This window comes from Anser anser (genome assembly GCF_964211835.1).
Source record: "Anser anser genome assembly, chromosome: Z".
In the NCBI taxonomy this organism is placed as follows: domain Eukaryota; kingdom Metazoa; phylum Chordata; class Aves; order Anseriformes; family Anatidae; genus Anser; species Anser anser.
The window spans coordinates 42437961-42459382 of NC_139723.1; the positions used below are offsets into that span (position 1 = coordinate 42437961).

General features: G+C 38.2%; 1 protein-coding gene across 6 annotated transcripts in view; it reads right to left on the reverse strand.

Moving 5' to 3' along the window:
* Window positions 1-15130, reverse strand: part of ERCC6L2 (ERCC excision repair 6 like 2) — a gene marked incomplete at its 3' end in the record, with an annotated part of 59302 nt that extends 44172 nt beyond the window's left edge. For 5 of the 6 annotated variants that reach the window (XR_014577107.1, XR_014577108.1, XM_083818978.1 and 2 more), the window contains exons 1-7: window positions 14800-15130; window positions 11056-11480; window positions 8128-8247; window positions 6463-6656; window positions 3981-4142; window positions 2323-2530; window positions 772-912 (exon numbers count right to left, since the gene is read on the reverse strand). Coding sequence is in view for 4 of the 6 variants with exons in the window: in XM_083818978.1 (XP_083675104.1) it covers window positions 772-912; window positions 2323-2530; window positions 3981-4142; window positions 6463-6656; window positions 8128-8247; window positions 11056-11480; window positions 14800-15115 (1566 nt within the window). Of the gene's footprint in view, window positions 1-610; window positions 698-771; window positions 913-2322; window positions 2531-3980; window positions 4143-6462; window positions 6657-8127; window positions 8248-11055; window positions 11481-14799 lie in introns of those variants that run through there. The other variant, XM_083818979.1, reaches the window with a different exon arrangement.
* Between the last annotated feature and the right edge of the window lie 6292 nt (window positions 15131-21422).

Genomic DNA, 21422 nt, shown 5'->3' on the forward strand with positions numbered 1-21422 from the left:
AGATGCAGAAGACTAAATAAACTACATTACTAGGATGGGAAACAAACAAAAAACAAAAACCCAATACACAAGAACCTAAATAGGCCAGAAGTAAAAGAGGGAAAAGCAAGTGTGAGATATATACTTCTAGGTGTTTAAAATACTTCCTTAACCTGAGTCTACTAAGAGATACAGAGAAAACAAACACAAAGCTGGATTAATCAACATTAAAGAAGAAGGAAGGAACCTGCAGAGCTGTTCCTAGTGAACAACATTCTGCTTGCATTGTAAGATGGCTGTTGTCACAGTTTTCCCTTCAGTAAGATAAATCAAAGCACACGTATAGTGGCAAAGAAAGACATGACCTAACTGTAGTCATGACACAGTCAAAGCCCAGACAATCTGCTGGGTCCAGGTTGCCTCTAATTTGCATCTTCTGCACTGACCAGTTAAGGTCCATGGTAGCAGCATACTTGACACACATTGAACATCCCAATGTATTACTCTTTCCAATGTCAACTGTATCACAGACGTACTTAATACAACACATCCCAAATTTACTGTATTAATAATGACTACCTGCAGAGCAGCTAACTGCTTATTAAGGCAGTTAGCAAAGCCCTAACTTTACCATGATGAAATCTCCAGTGTTTCTAGTCGGATTTCCCAAACTGACAGCCACACAGCCACTTCAATCTGCTCGCCTTCAGCAGGGAACCTATTGAGAAAATTCATCTACTGCTCAAATCTGAAAGTCTGATGTTCTAAAATTCAGACAGTGCAAATTCTTACTTTGTAACAACAGTGCTTCCTTTTACGGCCACTGTTGCAGTTACAGGGCTCTCCTGCTCTTAATACTAAGCTTACATCCTCTGTCTCCAGCACAGCCTGGTATATTGCTTTCTGGAATTCTGTCAGGGAACAGTACACCATCTGCCAAAGAGAAAACCCCAAAAATACAATTACATGCAGCAAACAATAACAGCAAAGAGCATTGCATCAAAAGACATAAAGCACAGAACACTGCAAGTAAAGTAGAAAAGAGTAATATATTTGCTCAAATAGTTACAGGAATTTATTCTACCCCAAATGAAAAAAAAAATCTGCATTTTGACACAAAAGTAGTATGAAACAGTATTCAAAATGTACATAAAATTGTTTTATCCTCTCCCAAAATTCTACAAAGAATATTAATGTCAAGCTATAATAACTTGCAGTTAGGTTTCTATAAACCTTTCAGTAAGGCTTTTGTGGAAGGATAAGAGGAGGGAAGAGTGAGAGAGAGAAATGTGTAATCATAATTAAGGATTCCCCTGTGCTTTGCCAGTTGCTTAATTTGCCCTTTCCTCTTCTTAGGCACTAGCTGTTTGTAGGGCAACACCACAGGCAGCACAAACAGAATAAGCACTGAGAAGGCAAGGATCTACACAGTGCTATGGCCAAAATTCTTATCCGTCCTCTCAGAGACCATGGGTGGCATCTCCATGACATCTTTAGTCTTAACCAGCAGGAGACAGAAATCCCAAGATCATTCCTTAACCCAGGCCACCCACAAAGCAACAGCAACATGCTGAGCTATAATAATACAGCAGTAACTTGAACATATACTCACATTAACAAGAGAATGAAAAGAATAAAACCTGCTAGATTTAGAAAGGCAACTGACTGACATTTGTGTTAATCTTTCCTTTAGAAGACAGTTTAGACAACATTATTATAATCTAAGGATGAAGAATAAATACCAAATTTTGAAAACAAAAATATTTTCAAATTAATGCATTCATCTACTTAGAAGGAAATATATCTAATAAGAATTAATTAGAACTCTCAGCTATAAAGTATTATTATTGTTTATATGATGTTTGCAATAGCACTAGATGAACAGGATTACAGACCTATTAATCATTTAGTTTGGGATTTTTTCTTCTACTTAATGATTGACAATGAGAGTTAAAAAAGATTAAAAGCAAGCTGTTCTACATACAATGTATCAAGTAGCAAATTCAGAAGTCCTACATAAAATTTCAAGAGATTTACACACATTGCATTGGGTTTGCAAAGGTAAGCACAGAAGTGCACATAAAATAGATGTGTAAATCACTAGTCAGAAGTCTAGCTGAGCATTTTCATGCTTGATTAACTCCATTTCAACATGCAATCATAGTAATTATGTGAACAAAGCACACTACTGCATGTGCATTTTTTTCAAGGCTCTGGATTCTTCTTAAATTCATAACTCCAAAAGAAAACCATGAACTATTAGAGGCATGACAAAAGAGGGAACAATAGTAAAGAAGAGAGATATTCATTAGCATTGTATTTGAAATGTACAGGCACTCTTACTCTGTCTTCCTTTTTTGGCAATTGATCACTGATAAGCGCTTTAGTACGTCTCAGAAACCAGCCAGACATTTTTCTTGCTAGCTTCGCCATGGCCTTACGACCTGTTGCTAGCTCTCTTTTAGTTGCAGTGTGCCTCTGACCATGCTCCACTGGATCAGAAAATTTCTTCTTGAAATGCATTCTACTACCCAAAAGTCCTGGTACAGCCCTGTTAAAAAAAAAAAAAAAGAGGAAAAAAGTAGGGAAAAAAAGAGTGGGGCAGGGGGTTGGTCTTGAAGGAATAGCAGCATTTTCTTTACACCAAGACTGCCTACCCCTTTCCACTGATTAAAAAAGCATACCATAAATTGTTTTTGGCTAACAGCAAGAGATGTTAAATTAGCTACCATTAAGGAAATGAATAAAAGTGGTGTATATAAATAGCAATATACACTACTTCCAGACATTCAATTTTTTTCGTTTACTTATTGTGATCCTCAAATTTTAAAGACGTTCCCCTTAGGAAAAGGCATGCTGTCTCCAGAAATCTACAGCTCAGCAGACCAAGTCACAAGCATACAGAAACTCCAAACTCCAAGGCTGCTCCTGTTTAAGAGCTTAAATAGGAAGCTAGACTGTCACATTTTCAATTTTTACTGTTTTTATTAAAAACAGACTACACAGATACTACAATTTACTGAATAAAATTTCAAGAAACCCAACAGGAACATGAGTTTAGTAATCACTGGCAGCACTATATATCGGAACAACCCATCAACAACATCAGCATAGTTTTAATGGACCAGATGCAACACTAAGCTTAGCACTAAAGAATTTCTTTCCTGACATTTCACTTCAGCCTGGATTTCCTTAAACTTGAAGAACGTTTCCTTTGTTCTTCCTTTGTAAAGTATCCCCAGTAAAGCTTCTATGTTTGGATTTATATTTAGGATTTCCACCTCTCCCTCAGAAGTTTCCTTGGACAAGACCGCTGCATTGTAAAATTTGCACTTGTTCATTTTGAAAAGCAGCAAAATATTATTACTTCCAACTTCCAAGTATGTCAGATTGACCTGCACATATTGGACAAAACAAACGCATGATGTCATTCAAAGCTGTGTAATCTTTCTCAACCTAGTGTGTGGAAGGGACAAGAGCAAAAAAAATAGTGTCCTTAGAAAAGAAAGATAAATGAAGGGGAAAAAAAAACACTAAATGCTTCCCAAATTCCTCAAAGAAGGAATCATAGAATAGAATGAATCATAGAATGACTTGGAAGGGACCTCAAAGATCATCTAGTTCCAACCTTCTTGCCATAGGCAGGGATGCCACCCACTAGATCAGGTTGCTCAGGGCCTCATCTAAGCTGACCTTGAATACCTCCAGGGATGGAGCATCCACAACCTCTCTGGGCAACCTGTGCCAGTGCCTCATCACCCACTAAACTAAGGAAGGTTAAGAGGAACTCCAAATCTATTAAATTCATGCAAAATACATATTACAAGCGGTTCTAACAAGAGTTTACTTCAAATTCATATATGGAAAAATATTTACATTCTCACAAATATGCTGTATTTTCTTGTCTTGTCAGAGACGAGTCCAAATCCAGCTCTATCCCAATCCCACTGCATAATTAAGATATACAGGTGTTTTACCATAAAAAAAAAAAAGATATTTACCAGTCCATAACACACCAAAGTTCCTTCATATTGTTTTGAAGAATGGTTCCAGTAAGGCCTATGCGAACACTGCATTTTAAGGACTTCATGGTTTGAGTTATTTGAGCTTTTGGATTCTTGATTCTATGCGCTTCATCCACTATGACAGCAGACCACTCTACACTACAGAAGAGCAGAAGAAATACTGTCTTAACTGAAACTACGTATCCCATCAGTCCACATACACATAAAAATTGACATCAATCACACACATACCCCTGATAATTATAGCCTAAAAATATGTATTTTTTTTTGTATTTTACACTGTGTTATACAAAGCAGTTTCCTCATATTCTATTTGTTTACTAAATTCAATTGCCATAGTTAAGTATAACAGCTAAAATACTTCGACAAACAGATGAACTAATGTCAACTCTATCAACGTTTTCTGTGAAGAAAGCTTTCCATCTCCGGAGCAGTCGACTACAGCACATCTCGCCAGCACTATCAATCAGCACATCTTACCAGCACTAATTCCACTCATTAAGAAGATTTATAAAAACTGAATAAATCTCTTACTGTGAACGTCTGAACCATGATTAACATAGGTATGCCTCATTTCTTCCTCCCCAAAAAACTATCCACTGTAACTAGAAATACACTCAAAGCATTTCTAACTGCAGTTTCCTAAGTGAAAGCATCACACAACTTCTTCAATATCTATATAAAACCAACATGGCAGAGGTGTCTTAGAATTTCAAGATTTTGAGACCAAGGGGCATATAACTGCAGAAGCAGGGACTGAATGATAGTTTGCAACCAGTTCAAGTATAAAATTTGGAGGCAAAATGAACTGTATACTGTGATATAAATTTCAAATCATCAAGTCCCTAGGAAGAAATTTAATAATTTTATAAGATTGCTTTACATATATGAATGAATATTTCAAACAAATTCTTTGTTATTTGAAGCAGCAAAAAGATGAAGCAGACACATTTATATAAAACCTTTTTCCTGAGCAGGTCTTAACGCATTTTACGTGACTACTGTGGAAATTATCTTGTAACATTTTTGATGCCCACTAAATACTCATATCCAAGTTTCTTACATTCCTAAAGTCTGCTAATAATTTACATGAAGAACAGAGTCTATGTATTCTTTCTTTCTCTTTACAGAACTTCTACATACCCAATCTAAAGCTTGGCTAACTTCGAGGATATGAAATTAGCTATGAAGAGCTTTCACAGCTGACCTATTTATTACAAAAGCCTGGAAGCCAACTAGAGCATTTGAGAACAAAATCTTGTCAAGCCTTCCTTAGTAATAATTACTTAAAACCAGTCTGAGGCCAATCCATCATTCTAGCTAAGCATGACACCTCTCAGTGTCAAAAGAATATCAAGCCCATCTACTCACATGCTCTGCAGAAATGGTTTGGTAAATCCATACACTAAAGCAATGTATTTATTCACACGTGGGAACTGCTGTGCTGACATGGGCTGTGCACATGCACCTACTTCCTGGCCATTGGCTATTCAATCTCCACGTGTGAAGAATTCCTCAGAAAGACAAGAGGAAGAAGAGAGGGTACTGCTAGCATAACTCCTTTAGTCTTCTCCTATCTGCGCTTCTTTTTCAGCCCTGCACACAGACAGATCTGGAGATAGATTGTTTTGGTGATGGCTGTCCAGAACAGCAGGACACTGGGGCCCTGCGCCTTTCCCATCACCTGGCACGAGAAGGTCTGCAAAGCCACTGACAAACCACACTAGCTGCTAAGGGCAGGCTGCTACTACTAACAGAGAGCTGTTCATGCAGCTTGTACGCTACTTCCAAGATGAAACAGGGAAAGAGGACCACTAGGATCAGGTGAAAAGCAAAGTACTCCCAAAGATAACAAAGGGAAAGGCAAAACTCCTCATTTTAAAACACTGGCAGCCATGAGGCAATTAAAGTAGGACTTCTAATATGATCTAATCTCGTAAAGACTTTGATTCAGCTAAGTCGATTGTGTATTTAAAACTGGACACCCATATACCCCCTCTCGTATATCTAAGTTTTTAGGACTCAGACATTTCATCAAGCAGGTGAAAAATACAAATAAGAAGGAAAACTCCTTGTGAACATTTGCTAAAAAAATTCCACAACTCTTTTTCCTTAAACTGTATTGAAACATAGAAATATCTTCTGCGTATCTTTATCTACCCCTGTTTCAGGAAGGCAATTCCTGCAGTTGTTAGAGAACACTTTGTGAATGGGTTGAACAGCAAAGACTAGTTTTATGAAAACTATTCAAACACTTCTCCCAAGCATCCTATTACAAAGATAGTACAGGGTAAACTCTCTGAAGACATTTAAATGGGATTCACTTCTTCCATGCAATGAGTCACTGGATTTAACAGTAAATACATCACACAGAAAAAATATGTACTTTCAAGGAGTAACACAGAATAAAACACACATTTAAAGCTGCACGTGTAGAAAAATGCATTAAAATCATTACCTGTTAAGTTCATCTAAATACAAGCGAAGTGTCTCGTACGTTGTAAGGGCAACTTCACATTTCCCCTGCTTGATGCGGCTCAAGTCATCATCCTTTTTACTGCCATGTAAGATGGAGACTTTGAAGTACCCCCACGTGTCTAACTCATCCTTCCAGTTGTACAGCACTGAAAGAGGGGCCACTATGAGGAAAGGCTGAAAACAAATAGCCGTTATAGTATTACTGAAAATCTTCAACACAGAACTTTCTTAATAAGGAATGTCAAAATCTTGAGATTTATTTTACTACTTTGTAGTTTGAACTGTTTAATTCTGTCACTTCAAGGAACAGTATAGAAAATATCTGAAGTCAATATAAATTAAAAAGTAATAAGTTTACTGGTTGTGTAAATACTACAGGAAAAAAATCACTGTAATGCTACAAAAAATAGCCAAAGTAGTACTGGTATTTATTCAAATTATACTCAATCAACTGCAGTAAGACATGATATACTATCACACTGCTTTGTTATAGCATCTGTATCCATATACCATTTAATGTTTAACAGATGCTAAAAACAGAAGAATGAAGAAGTTAAGCAGCTTCCTCCAATCCATAATTCTGGTCAATACATGACTAAAACAGAAAGCATAAAAAAAATAAAAATTAAAGACAATCTGTATAATTCGTTATCACAGAAAAATAACATCAGTGAGATGGGAAGGGACCTCATGAAGTTTCTAATCCAACTTTCTGGTCAAAGCAGAGGCAACACTGAATCCAGACAAGGTCATTTACAGCTTTTCCCACTCAGGTCTTGAAAACACTCAAGGGATGGACCTGTCTCTGTGACCTGTTCCAATACTTAATTGCCTCTGGAGTAGAATTCTTCCTGTCCTGTAGCCAGTCAGAAGCACCCCTGTTATCTCACATTACATGCTATCCCTTTACCTCTTCCTGCTTGCCTGAATTTCTCAATGAACCCATAACCATTGTTCACAAAGCTATTGTCATACAGGTCGTTCTGCTAGTCAAATATTCCAATCATTCCAATAGCATAAGCGCTGAACAACAGAAATTGCATGGGTCCTCTGACGCGTAAGATTACAAACGTCCTATTTCTCTCATTCACACAGAATAGTTACATATATCCCTATTTGCTGTAACAGTATTTGATTACGTAGATGATCAATCAACCTTATTTATGACATTACAATAGTCATTCAAGACAACAGGCAGGGTCTCAAGAATATTAGCAATAACTTTTCCAAATACATGCATTAGTCTTAAATATTTAAATACTATTAACATATTCACTCATATACATACAACATTTGTTGTAGTTTAGGAACACAATCACACAAAACTATTATGTTCTGCTTACCGACACAGACTTTTTAAAGTACTTTAGCCACAAATCTCAGCCAGATACTTCCAAATGTTTTGCACTACTACATACTGAGAGCATTAACAGACTAGGTAACTGTTAGACAATGTGCTGTGACAATCTGGAAAACTGAAGGCTTCCCTGACACATCCAGAAAGGCCACGAACCCCTAACATACCAAATTAACTAAACACTGAAAATGAACATACGAGAACTCCTAAAGCAAATAAACAACAACAACAAAAAACAACTATTGCCTTTTATCAAAATCCTTAAAAGTTTATCCTTAAAAGATGTACCTTCTTAGGACTATACTTTGATTCTTTTTTCATTGTCCTCCGTAAAAATTCTGGCATATTATTTTCAATATCTTCACGTGTTCCCTTCTTGTGCAACACTGCAGCCAGAAACGAAATGACCTTGAGAAAGAAAACAATTCTCAGCAATTACGTAAAAAAAAATACAAACAGAAAATGAACAAGTTCTTCTGAAAATAAACATTTCAGACAAAATCCTGCATGGGATTTAGTATTTTTATATATACTATAATATTTATATATTTATTTTATTTTAAATCAATCTCAGTTTTTAAAATGGAAACTACTCCCTTTGGAGAATCCTGAATTTACAAGGGCATTTATAAATTTATTAATTGCTCTGTTTTGCTCTTTAATCTTTTGAGTAGAAATGCCTCAAAATTACAGAAGAAATGATAAAGAAGACAGGAAGGGATAAGGCACATCTTGCAGTCTTCCTGAACATGAAGGGCACATGAGTGTTGGATGAGGAGAGAAGGAAAAGATGCTTGCTAACCGTACTCCAACCCCACTTCTGCAAAAGGAAGAGGTTTCTGGTATCTGGCCAGAACATTTAAATCTGTAACACCCACTTGGGACAAATGACATCCATGCAGCTAAGCAGCAGCAAGAACCAATGCATCATCAGAGAGGTGCCCTTCTTTTCAAAGTTCACCAGGCTCCCTTTACTCAGAACAGCCAGGACTTTTGCAGCTGCTTCACAGCTGCTCGTAGCAAGGCAGAGGTAAAGCTGTCAGCTGTTGATTTCAAAAAAGAAAAAAAAATAGCCAAAGCTTTCTCTCTCCAGTGATGGGGGGGAACAGCCAGCCAAGAGCACAATAGTTGGTTGAAAAATATCTGAAAAGAATAGAGTTAGATGAGAAGAACACAGGGAAACCCATCATATATAGGACTAGATGGGAAAAAGATATATGGAAAAAGTAATTGAATGCATAATATTTCATATATCCTGAGCCTAAGAGGCAAGCTTGCACATGTTGTTTGACTTTACTATCTTTTTAAATCCTATCAAGAATAAGAATAAAATTCTACCAAACAAAATCTGCACGTGCCTTCCAGATCCTCCAGTTTCAGAAGAATTATGCATCACACATTTGTAACGATAGCAAAGGCTATAAAAGAGCAACTCTGCCGAGAAACCTTTGGCTCTTTCAGATAATGCAGGAAGCAATCTAAAGGCTTTGATAGAAAACTTTAAGTTACTGCAGTCATATTAAAAACATTATTGCACTTGTTTCCACTTCAACTTGAAAAGAGAGAGCCATGCGCTCAAGCCAATTTAAGCAAAAAACGGAAGTAGAAAGAACACTGCAATGCAAAAATCTTACAGAAAAGTCTAGCTCAGATATTATCCTATAATTTAGAAATGGTAAGACTCAGACAATTGATAAACAAAAGCAAAACTTTCTGTAACACTAAGTAAGTTATCTGGTACTCGATCAAGTCTAAGTAGTATTTATTCTTTCATACATCGTAATCTGTACTGAACAAGTGAACTCATCTTTTAATTCTTATCTTACTTATCAACTTACTTCTTATCAAACTGCTTTCCCACACTCCATTAGAAGAACATAGATACTGTGTTTTAATAAGGTAGATTTTTTGAAGAATATCTTACGTATTACTTCCTTATGTAAACTTGACACTGTGATTAGAAGGCATAACATCACATCCAAATTCTACAAAGGAACACAGTCGCTGTATGCTCAGTATGACCTGGTCATCACAGTATCAGCTATGACACTCAAGAAATACAAGAGATAGAAGCAAGATAACTCAACTTTATTTTTTTTCTGTTTTACTACTGTCTTATGTGGATGCTTCAACAATATTAAATCAGATATTTGCAATTCTTGCATAACTACTTAGTTCTTAGGCTGCCATTGACAAGGGATGGGGCCAAGACTAGGTGAAGCACAAAGTAAATGGATCCAGTTTAGTTTTAATAACTGCATTAACAGATCAGTAGCACCTCTGCTCATCCATGATACACCTCTAAATGCCCTATCCAGACAGGTTTTGCCAATTTAGTTTACTCATTTCTCTAAACGCTTCGCTACAGAACAAGCTTCTGCACACTGAAGCATCAGCTGACATTCTCCTAAATGGAAGCGCAACAGACAGCACTTGCCAGCAAGGGAATGAGCTGGCATTTCACATGTGGAAGGAGAGCAATGAGAGAGGGATAAAGACTAGTCACTACTGCATTCAGTGTGCTAAATTAAAACCAGACAGATTAAAGAGAATTGTTTCAAACAAAACCACCGTAATTAAAAAAAAAATGAATAATTTGAATCACTATTCACAGCATAAGGGAAAAATCCAGCTATACTTTGTCCTTTAATCAACAAAAGTTGTACTTCCAACAGAGTGATAAAAGTAACATGGAACATCTAAGCACTTTTTCCCAGATAGGGGAGTAAACATGGCTGCTTCTTCCAGTTCCCAGTGCAAATTATTCATTTCCAGGAAAAAAGGGAAAAAGACATTTTAAGACCTACAGTCAGTTAAAAGGTGTATGTACTTTTAGCATTTGCCTGTGCAAATTACTTTCATTATGTGCAGGTATCAAGCCTTAAAATACATTCAACATGAAACAAATACTAACATTTTAACTACTGTAATTACCCAGCCTTACACTAAAAGTGGTCACATGCCAGTTCTGTGGCCTGTTAGGGGCTGATTTAAATTAGCAAAGGTTTCTGCCTCTAAGTACTGTTCTGAATGGTCACATCCTGCCTCCTCCAATTTCACACCAAGAAAGGAAGGTTAAACTCCACTGAGGTGGCTTTTCTTAAATAAGTCAATTTAAAAATAAAAAAAATGATTTACCTCTCATAGATAACACGCTGCAAAAAAAAAAACAAACACCTTTTGTCTCAATGTAGTCACAAAGAATAAAATAAATACCTGTATTGTCTTTCCAAGGCCCATATCATCTCCAAGAATACATCCCCTTTTATTAGCATAGTGTCCATACAGAAACTGGGCTCCTTCCCTTTGATAATCACGTAGGTATCTGTTAATTGTATATGGGATAGAGTCGCCATTGTCAGATAACTTAAAAGCCACTGCTGAAGACAGAAGATTTCGGTAAGGAAAAAAAGGCTTTTCCAGATCACCATCATCAAATATCATGCTTTTCCAGGGACCTCTACCAGCTTCAACTCTACAGAGTTTAGATACTAGTATTTTCTTTTCTTCAGACTCCAGGAATGATACAGTAGCAAATGATTTTCCATTCTTGTCCTTTTCAATAGATGATATTGTTCCTTCACGAAGTTTCCCATTTTCAGTACCAGGTGCAAGGCATTTATCTCCAACGTGCCACCTACCTATGGAGGGAAAAAAAAGCAGAACAAAAACATAATGAAAAACTAGCCAAAAGCACAAAGTATTGCATTTGTCATACTAATCTAAATATTAGATACAAATTTGTTTGAAAAATGCATATAACTTAAGATGTAAGATTTTATTGATGGCAGCACTAGAATTAGTGTTTAGAAACCGCTTAGTGCTTAGAACAAAACCCTGAGCTAGGTATATTATAGTTTGCTGAAGCATTGCTGTTTTATAAATGCCTGAAAATCTATATGAAAAATATCCTTTGTAAAAGCCAAACTCTGATAGATTACATTGTTCTGTGATGGCTTCACTCAGCCCACACAAACACTAAAAGGCCGATACCTGCAGATTTAGCATCCAATTAACAGTCCATGTAATCTGGTTAAAAGGATCTTACATACATTTCTTATCCACCTGAATCTAGCATTATCCACCTGAATCTAGCATTGCACCTTCAGTAAGTTGTTTTACAAATATAATCATGTATGAAAACATCACCTTTCTCCTTACAAAGTCTAGCATTAGGTTAAAAAACCAAACATGTTTAGAAACAACACTAAGTGTATTGTAAGAACATATAGTATCTTAGCATATGCCTATGTTGGTCACTGAAACAGCTAATTATTTACCAAATTCCTTATACCAAATTCCTTATGTCAGGTCTTAAACTGTTAAAATCTGTTCCTCTGTATGGTCTCTGTAAAATCGTACAGCCTTCATACAGCATATCAAATACTAACAACAGAGAAGATTGATCTGCTTTATTTACAGCTATCTCATACATTTCATATACAAAGACAATTTAAAAATGGTATATATATATGCTGCTAACAGAAAAAGCTAAAAACAGCAGTGTATCAGTTGAAAGAATCCACATCATGTTGACAAGGAAACATCCAACAAAATATCTTCATTAGAAAAAATAGGGCATTCACTTTTTATAGTCAAAAGAGAAAGTCCTAGTAAATTAATGATTGCATGAAAAGGTTTTCAAATCTGAACTGAGGAAGCAGGCCTCCGAGTTTGTGGAAACAACTTCTAGCCTTGCCCTGCTCAGCTTTCCAAAAACTAAGTGACAAATACAATTCATTTCAGAACTTTTGTTTCTTATTTATTTGTTGGAATAAGTTTGTTGCATCTGGGAAAGTCATTAGCAGAAGCAGGCAGTGAGGTTTTTTGCCAAGGAGCAAGACAGAATCCTGCAACAATTTGTACTTCATATCCGCTATCAGTGGCAATACATACACCCTTCCACACTCCAATTCTTTGCAAATGTAGAGGAAAAAAAAAAGTGATCTGAGTGCTGAGTAAATGAAAGAAACAGAAATACAACCAAGTTAATTTTCAAAAGTAAGGAATAGAAAAGAGGAAGTGCTGAAGGCAAGAAACTCCACCTTCCCCCACTTTTATGTCTCAGTGCAAAAAGCTGATGGAGGAGACAGGTTGTTCTCACCAGTCCCTGAGCTCCTGAAGTGTATACTCACAAGATTATTCTCTACACCTTATTAGTTAGTAATAAGTATACTTCATTCAATTAATTAAACTGCATATAGTAAAAGAAAACAGAAACATCCACGTAGCCTTCTATTCTGTAACTAGCAGTGGCCAAAAATTGACTTTCAGGTCACAATAAAAAAATCACAAGTGTACAGAATGCCTCTCTTGGAACATTCTTTAGCCTTAAAGATTTTTTTCTGAACTATGGAGATTTCTTGGGCCAGGCGTCTGTTTAGTAAACCACAGTGGACCTCTCGTCCAAGTAGCTTAATTCTCCTTTCAACGCATGCAAATTTCTTGCATTTGGTGTCTTCTGACTAGGAGGTTCACAGGTCTGGTCTCTCTCACCTGAGAGAGACTTGCATCCTAAACCCGTGGCCCACTAGTTCTTACACTATTGAGATCATAAACTGGGATCACTCCATTAGATTCATGATTCTGCAGATCTCTCATGCTGCCCCTGCATCATCCTTGCTTGGGATGAGAAGTTCCACCCCACACCCTGTGCCCTGTACATAAGGCTCTACATACCTTCAGTCATGCCCGAAGATCCTCCCCGAAATTTGAAGCTCAAGTATATCTTTCTGAGGCAAAGGCTGATGTACAGACAGCACATTCAACAAATCACATACAATCTCTTAAACTTTAAGGTATTTGTACTGTCTTACACACATGCCTAAATCCATGAAAAAAAAAAAAAAGAGGGAGAGAGCATATGACTTTCTCCCCTTAGCATTTGAATCTTTGGGCAATTTCTCAAAACTGAGAAGCAAGACCGAAATATGAAACTAGTGATACCCAGCTCAGTACTAAATATGCAAAATAGAATTTAAAATACATGAGTATTTCCGATTTTACTTTCTTTTTCAGTAATATCTGTGACATGTAGCATTTGAAGACACTCAGGTTAAAGCTATGATAAGATGACAGTGCCTTAGTTGCTAAGTTATTTACTTCAGTTTTACGAGTCACTTCTGACTTGACAGAATTAGAGTTCCAGGTGCAAAGCAGAATAGAGAGTATTGGACAGTAACTTCAGAAATACAAAACTCCAGACCTAAGCAAGAAGAAAAACGGGAAAAATGGCAAAATAATGGTATTAAGAATACCACCGCTACAAGATTCCAGAAAATAATGCTGTACAAGCTGAAGCAAGAACTGCTACTTCAACTAGCCTGATTCACTACCTTCTTTTTTTGGAACCAGAAAACAATCATTTATGTAGGGTAAAACCTTTACAGATGACAAAAATTAACCAGTATGGCTTCCAAGTATGGATGCAGCACACTTGCCATCCGTGGAAAAAGAGAACATTTAAGATGCTTGCCTATATCTATCCCATCACCACTTATGAGAAAATGCAAAGCGTAACGGCCTACTGTCACTCACGAGCCCACTTTAACAACTATTATTGTAGAAAACAAGCAAAATCACTGCGAATCCTCTGTAAATACTGAGGTTGAACCACTTAATGTAAAGCGCGAAGTTTTTACACTCTGACAACCTACCTTCAGAGCACACTCAACACACTACGAAGCAAAGCCACGACTTTTCCTAAAAGTCCTAAAAATTGCTAAACATTGGAGGCTAATATAAACGTTGTCTTCCAAAAAGATGACGAAGCAGGGAGCTTCGGGTTCACTTAAACACACACTACCCCTTATCCAAAGGAAAAATAATAAACAATAAGTCCAGGACAAGGCCGTTTGTCTCAAAAATAACCGTCTCTCAGAGCCTCCCCCGTCACCCCCGACACCCCCCCCCACCCTCAGCGACCCCCGGCCCCGGGACGCCCCGGCCGCCAGCCCTCACCTGCGGTCGCCTCGCACATCCCGGCCGCGGGGCCGCGCCTCACGCTCCCCGGGGGCGGCCGCGGGGACGACACCGCCCGCTTCGCCCCGGGCAGGACGGGCCCGGCGGAGCGCTCCGGAGCCCGGCGGGACGCCCGGAGGGACGCCCAGGAGGGCCCGGGGCCGCGGCGGCCATCTTGGGGCCCGGCACCACCCCGCGGGGCACGGCCAGGCCGCGGGAAGGGTGTGGGGGGGGGAACCGGGAGGGGGAGAGGGGGTGACGGGATGGGGAGATCTCGCGAGAAGTGCGGGGCTGGCGGGGCCGCGGCGCTAAGCATCGCGAGGTTTGGGGGTTGTGTCGCGAGAGGAGGGGCAGAGGGGACGGTGGGGAGGTGTGTTAGGCTCGTGGTCCTCTGAGGCATGAGCGTGGGAGGTATCCCTGAGACAATAAAGTGCGTATCAGGCACCGCATATATTGGGGGAGATTGTTCGAAAATACACCACTAATAAAAGACATTGTCTTAAAAATACCCATGTAGTCTTGTAGTTACCTGCATTGGTTCTAAAGGAATGTGACAAGAACCATCACAAAACCAAGGCTGAGAACAGCACCACGTTTCAGATTTTGGAGCTTTGGCAAAATAATTATACTGTAACCCCACTGCGACCTCACATACTTAACAAACCTCAGCCCTCAGAACGTCTTAGATCAGCAAGAATATAAGCTGTGATTCTAAGGCAAACTTTTAAAGGGGATCATCCTTGAAGATAAAGGTTTGTTTATACCACAAGGTGTTTATTTAATTAATATTATGTTGCATTTGATTCTTCTACAGAGATATTTGTGCTTAATAAGGATTCTTCCCAGCAGAGTACATCTGTTATTTTACTGTAATAAATACAGTATCATAGTTCCCCAATAGGAGGAAATAAGAAATAGGTTAAAATCCTTAAACACTTTAAATCTTAAACACTTTAATTCTTCTAACAGCGACTAACATTCTGACTACACTCCAATGGTTCCATTCAGTGGTAAGACTTCGGTGGCTTATCTGGAGCCAGAATTGCACGTGAAAACCCAACTGGTGTTACTCAGATGAGTCTCTATTACACTTAGGTATGCTCTTGTAACTTTTCTTAAGATGGCCAACAAAGGGAGGAAAGCATCCTTACTTAGCTTTTTAGTTGGTTAGCTTTTATCTCATCAGATAGCTTTCCTCTGCTGTTAAAATTCCTCTCACAAATTACAAGCAGTTTCTGTAACTTTACAACACTTCAGGGAAAAAAATATTAAATAAATAAACATAAAAAATGGAAGCTGGACAGAGAGAGAGAACTTCTTTCACCAGGACATTCCTTCCTTGTAGGACCAGGCCCATCATGAAAATGTTTTCAGAAGTCAGTGAATTAATTACTTATGTAATCTATCTGTTACAGCTTTTAGAATATAGAAGTCCTTCCAGGAAATCATTCTAGCTCAAGTTAGAAGCTAGGATATTAAAAATATCTCACACCATGTTTCTGCAGGAAAAGATTTGTAAGATTTTATTTTGAAAAGCAGTTGATATTACTGAAAAGTTCAATATATCCAAACTCCATATGACAATTGGAACTTTGCTCATATTTAATTTTAGATCTCATAAGACTAAGTGTTAGACTCAGGTAATAACCAAAATGAATAGGATAATGGGGATAAGCACTTGGAAAAGATGTGCTGTATCCCTGAAAGCATTTCACATGTAACTTTTGGCTTTCCTGTTCAGTCTTCTTTGACACAGAGAGGAAATAAACTAATTGATGTGTATCTAAAAAGGGCAGCTTAGTTACTTTTTACAGCATCCTCCATGTCAGCATGTCTGAAAACAAAACAGGTTAGTGGTTCTCAGATGCACTGTTTGCAAATTGAGCTGAAATCCATAGAAAGCACAAGCACCTAGAATTTTTGGAAATATAAGACAATTGTCTAATTCTGTACCAGAACAAAAAAGGGGTCATTCAATTCAGTGATATTAATTAAGCATGATAGCATTAAAAGTGCTAGTAAGAGGAACTTGGTTATGTGATATGTGCTGAATTAACATTTTGGAATGCCTTTTGTCTCTGCCTAAAGCTTGTTTGTCACACTGTTTTACACATCCCCCATTAATAATATTCAAGAAGCTCCTGCAGTTCTTGTTGGATATTGGTCTGCTGGGGCACTATGAAGTGTCTGTGCACTAATACACACTTCTTAGGAAACATAAAAGAAAAATTAGAGCTCTTGTGTGCAGCTGTTGGGCTACACAGTCTGGTTGTGATCAGTGTGGTGAAATAGCTCACACAAATGGAGTGCTGGTGTGGACATACAGGGGCCGTTCAGGATGGATGGACCAGGACAGGGCGGAGTGGGACTGTCTGTTTCCTTGAGAGAGCTCTGCCTGGGGACAGATCCCAAGCCAGCTGAGAGTTTATAGGTTAGGAGTAGAGAGCAGACCAAAGGGGGCAACATTTTAGTGGATGTCTGCTGCAGACTGCCAGATCAGAAAGAAATAGGAGAGGTCTTTTTCTGGATAATTGGAGGAACCCCCTTGTTTGCAGGCCATTTTCCTCATGGGGACTTTAGCCACCCCAGTAATGTTCAAAAGACAAGTGCTGTAGCATAGAAGCAATCCAGAAGGGTTTTTTTTTTTCCACAAGTGCAATCCAGGAGTGCACTGATGACACCTTTCTGACACAGGTGATCTCCACAGATGGAGCTGCTCTGTTGAGTCTCATACCTACAAAGAAGATCTGGCTGGTAATGTGAAGGTTGGGGGCAGCATCGGTGGTAGCAGCCGTGAGATGGTGGAGTCCAGGATCTGGAGAGAAGGGAAGGTAAATAGCAGGATCATAATTTTGTACTTCAGGAGATCAGGCTCATGCTTGACCAGCCTTCTGAAATGACTGGCCTAGTGGACTAAGGGAGAGCAGTGTATGTTATTTATCTTGACGTCAGCAAGGATTTCAGAACTTTCTCCCATAACATCTTTTATAGACGGAGTAATGAACTATGGATTAGATAAAGGAGTAGTGAGGTGGACTGAAAACTAGATGAACTTCAGAGCTCAAAGGATTGTGAGCAGCTCAATGTCCAGCTGCAGTCCCATTACTAGTGGTATGTGTTGGGGTCAATACTGGGGCCAGTACTGGCCAGAACATTTTCATGCAGATGGTGGGACAGTGTACATCCTCAGCAAATTTACACGTGATACACAATTGGAAGGAGTGTTTGACAGACCGGATAATTGTGCTGCCATCCAGGAGGGACTTCAATAGGCTGGAAAGCAACTTTGCAGAGAAGAACCTATGGTTCTTAGTGGACAGCAAGTTGGCCATGAGGTAGCAGTGGAGGCTCACAGCACAGAAGGCCAACATGCTGGGCTGCACAGGGAAGGGCATCTCCAAATGGTCAAAAGGTGGTGATTCTCCTACAGCATAGTTTGCTCAGGGATACCAATGTTTGGAGATACTCAAATCCCAGCTGGGCATATGCATAAGCAACCTGCTTAAGGTGACTCACTCTGAGCAGGTGAGGTTGGACTAGATGATCTCTGTAGCCTTCCAACCTTAACCATGCTGTGAAGTATGTAGGACAAACTGAATTCTGGCTAACTGCTTGTGCTACTACTTAAAAATGAAGAGCTTTAGATACCAGGCAGATTGCTTAGCCAGAGACCAGTTTGTGCCGTGTAGCCCAGTGTCAGAACACAGGACAATAATTCTAACCTAACTACATGCATACTTCCAATCTCATTTTCCTGTTAATAACTCACAAGATCTTCAAGTCATTCTTCTCTTACTTGCCCTCAGTCATAAAACAAAATCCTGAAAATGCTAACTAAGCGTGTCTGGAAATGCTGCACAACATGTAAAACGTATGCATAACACATAAAACTAGATAACACCTTGAGAGTTTAACTCAATAAATCAGATATAACTTGTATTGCTAACTCATTCTTTCTCAAAAACAGACTAGACAGTCTTAAATCTTCTGAGCTCTTAGAAGCCAGGGCAGTATAATTCTTATAACATGCTGCAAAATTGTCCTTTAAAGTTTGTCTGCCAGATGATGTGTTATTCAGCTAGAATAAACCTGAGAGACTGATTCCACAAGTGTTACAAAGTATTGATTCATTTCCTTCAAGTGTCTGGTTAAAGGGTAACTTGAGGAAAATGTAAAGTTTTGTCCTTAAATAAATATTGTATATAAATGGATCATGTCAGCAACACTCAGATTTCATGATTGCCTGGAGTGGGAACTGGCTAATGAGACTTGTCAGCTCCATTGGATTTGTAGCAGATATTTGTGTAGAGCAGTTTTGAATGTTTCAGAAAAATATGTGAACATTTGAAAGGCTTGTGGAACAGTCTCAGTTTTGCTCTGGGCCTGGTTAAACCGAATCAGCATAATTGTTCTTCAGAGGATCTTTTATTATGTGTTACACGTTTCACTTTACAAATATAAATTATTTCAGAAATGGAACAGAGCTTTCCATTAGGAGCAGTAGTCATAGAAATGTTTTATGGAGATTACGGTTGAGTTTGGTTCCCGTAATCCCTTTTTTTCCTTCAGGAAAAAATAAAAAACATTTGCTTCCTCATGCTTGATTTTACTTTTTTGAATTTTGATTGACACCAAATCATGAAGGGAAAGACTTTAAAGTAGTGCACATGCAAAAAGAGAGTGAAAAAGGCTAGAAGTGGAAAGACACATTTTTTTTTCCTTTTTTGGGGGGGTGGGTGGGGTGGAGTCAGGAGGTACATAGCGAGTTGTCCTCAAGCAACAAGAAAGTCATGATTTAAACCTTCCTAACCAGGTAACATGCAAATGCAGTGTGATATATGAGACTGGACATACAGCTTTCATAGCTACAATCAGAAAACCTGGAATGCACAACTCTTGTAAACAGGCCATCTGACTTAATCATCAGGTCAAACCTAGCCAAAGTATTGCTCATCAAATAAAACTGTAGGGTTGCCTTGGAATTGTGATGCCAGCTGTGAATTGTTAGGCTCCTATGATGTTCAAAAACGAAGAAAAATCTGCATATAGCTGTAAGCATAAAGAAAAATTTTTATTCTTTCTGACTTGTTTTAAGCAATTTGCCTCAATTGTGTGAAACATAACATGATGTGTTACACTTTTAAGGAAACATGCAGAGACATACTCTCACGTCACTCCCTCCCCAGCCCCCCCCCAAAAACCCTACAACATGTTGGAAAGCAACTCTGAAGCTCCATTAAAAGATACAACTCCTGTTTAAACAAACAAACAAAAAAATCTATTCTAACAATGTGAGTAGAATGTAGTGTTTTATACAAGTTATTTCCTGTGTTTCTTTGCATTATTCATACACCACATCTAGCAAAATGGGGTAGCTTGATGAAGTGGCAGTTTTTAGAAGAACATTATAGCTGTGTACAAATATGCTGAAGATGCAAATTGGAGCTAAACAAGCTAAATTGGAGGCTTGTCGAACAACTCACTAGTCAGGTCCCCTGAAGCATGTAAGAATGCTATGTGTTCGTGTAGAAGGCAGGGATGTTTTTGTTCATGGGGTATTTTTCCCCAATACCGAAGTCTGTTAACCTCCTTTACTATGAGGATCAGCCTGCCACTGCTGCCAGAAACCACAAACGTCTGAGCCAGTATGTCAGAGATTATTTCTGCAGAATCAGCTCTTAATGTAACAAATATATTAAACCAGTAACCCAAGCACAGAGACATTTCATAACATGATGTGAACTGCACTGCAAACTGTATCTTCGATTCAGATGAATTCTGAGACCCTTTCCAATAGTTACAGTTACATATAAAGATGAAACTTCTTGTGACATCAGCAACAGAAAACAGTACTACTAAAACTACTGGTGGATATTTTCAAGTCTTTGGTTATGGGTGAAATTGCAAATGGAACTATGATTGGAGAAATTCTGTGATATGATTTTATAGCATCAAAAAAATCATTACGCCAGTTAAATTAATTTAATGAAATAATCAAAAACCTTTTGTGTTTTATATGAGAAAACTAAGTTGTCATGTATGCCTTTTCTTGGGTTAATATCATTTACAGCTGTTGTCAGGTACCTGATCGCTGTAGTATGTCACATTTCTGTTTCAAAGCAATATGTAACCTGCAAGTTTGTGCACATACAGGTACATGCATATACTGTGGCACTGACCTCCAAACAAACTGAAACCCATTCCTAGTTTATAATTAAGCATGTCCAAATGCAAGTATCAATAATTAAAACTTTGTAAAACCACAAAATAGTAAACTTAATTCAAATGCCATAAAAGTCTTGCTGTCCAAAGCAAACATATGTCTTCCTGAGCCATAAACAAATTGTCCGTAACTTTGAGCTGTACCATTCTAACAGTTTCTGTGGATCACTTTAACCAGTAAACTCCATGTTAGTACCATTTTTTTCAGGTTGTAGCATATAGAATAAGCTATCTATAAACCACAAAATAATCCATGACTTGCAAAAGTAATTGCTGTTACTGTTAAAAGCACACTTTTTTTTTTTTAACCTTTAATTTACCTCAAGAAGATGTAATAGGCTTCCTTATTAAATAAATAAATGAAATCAGTCTTATTTAGGGATTGGATCCCAACCTTAATA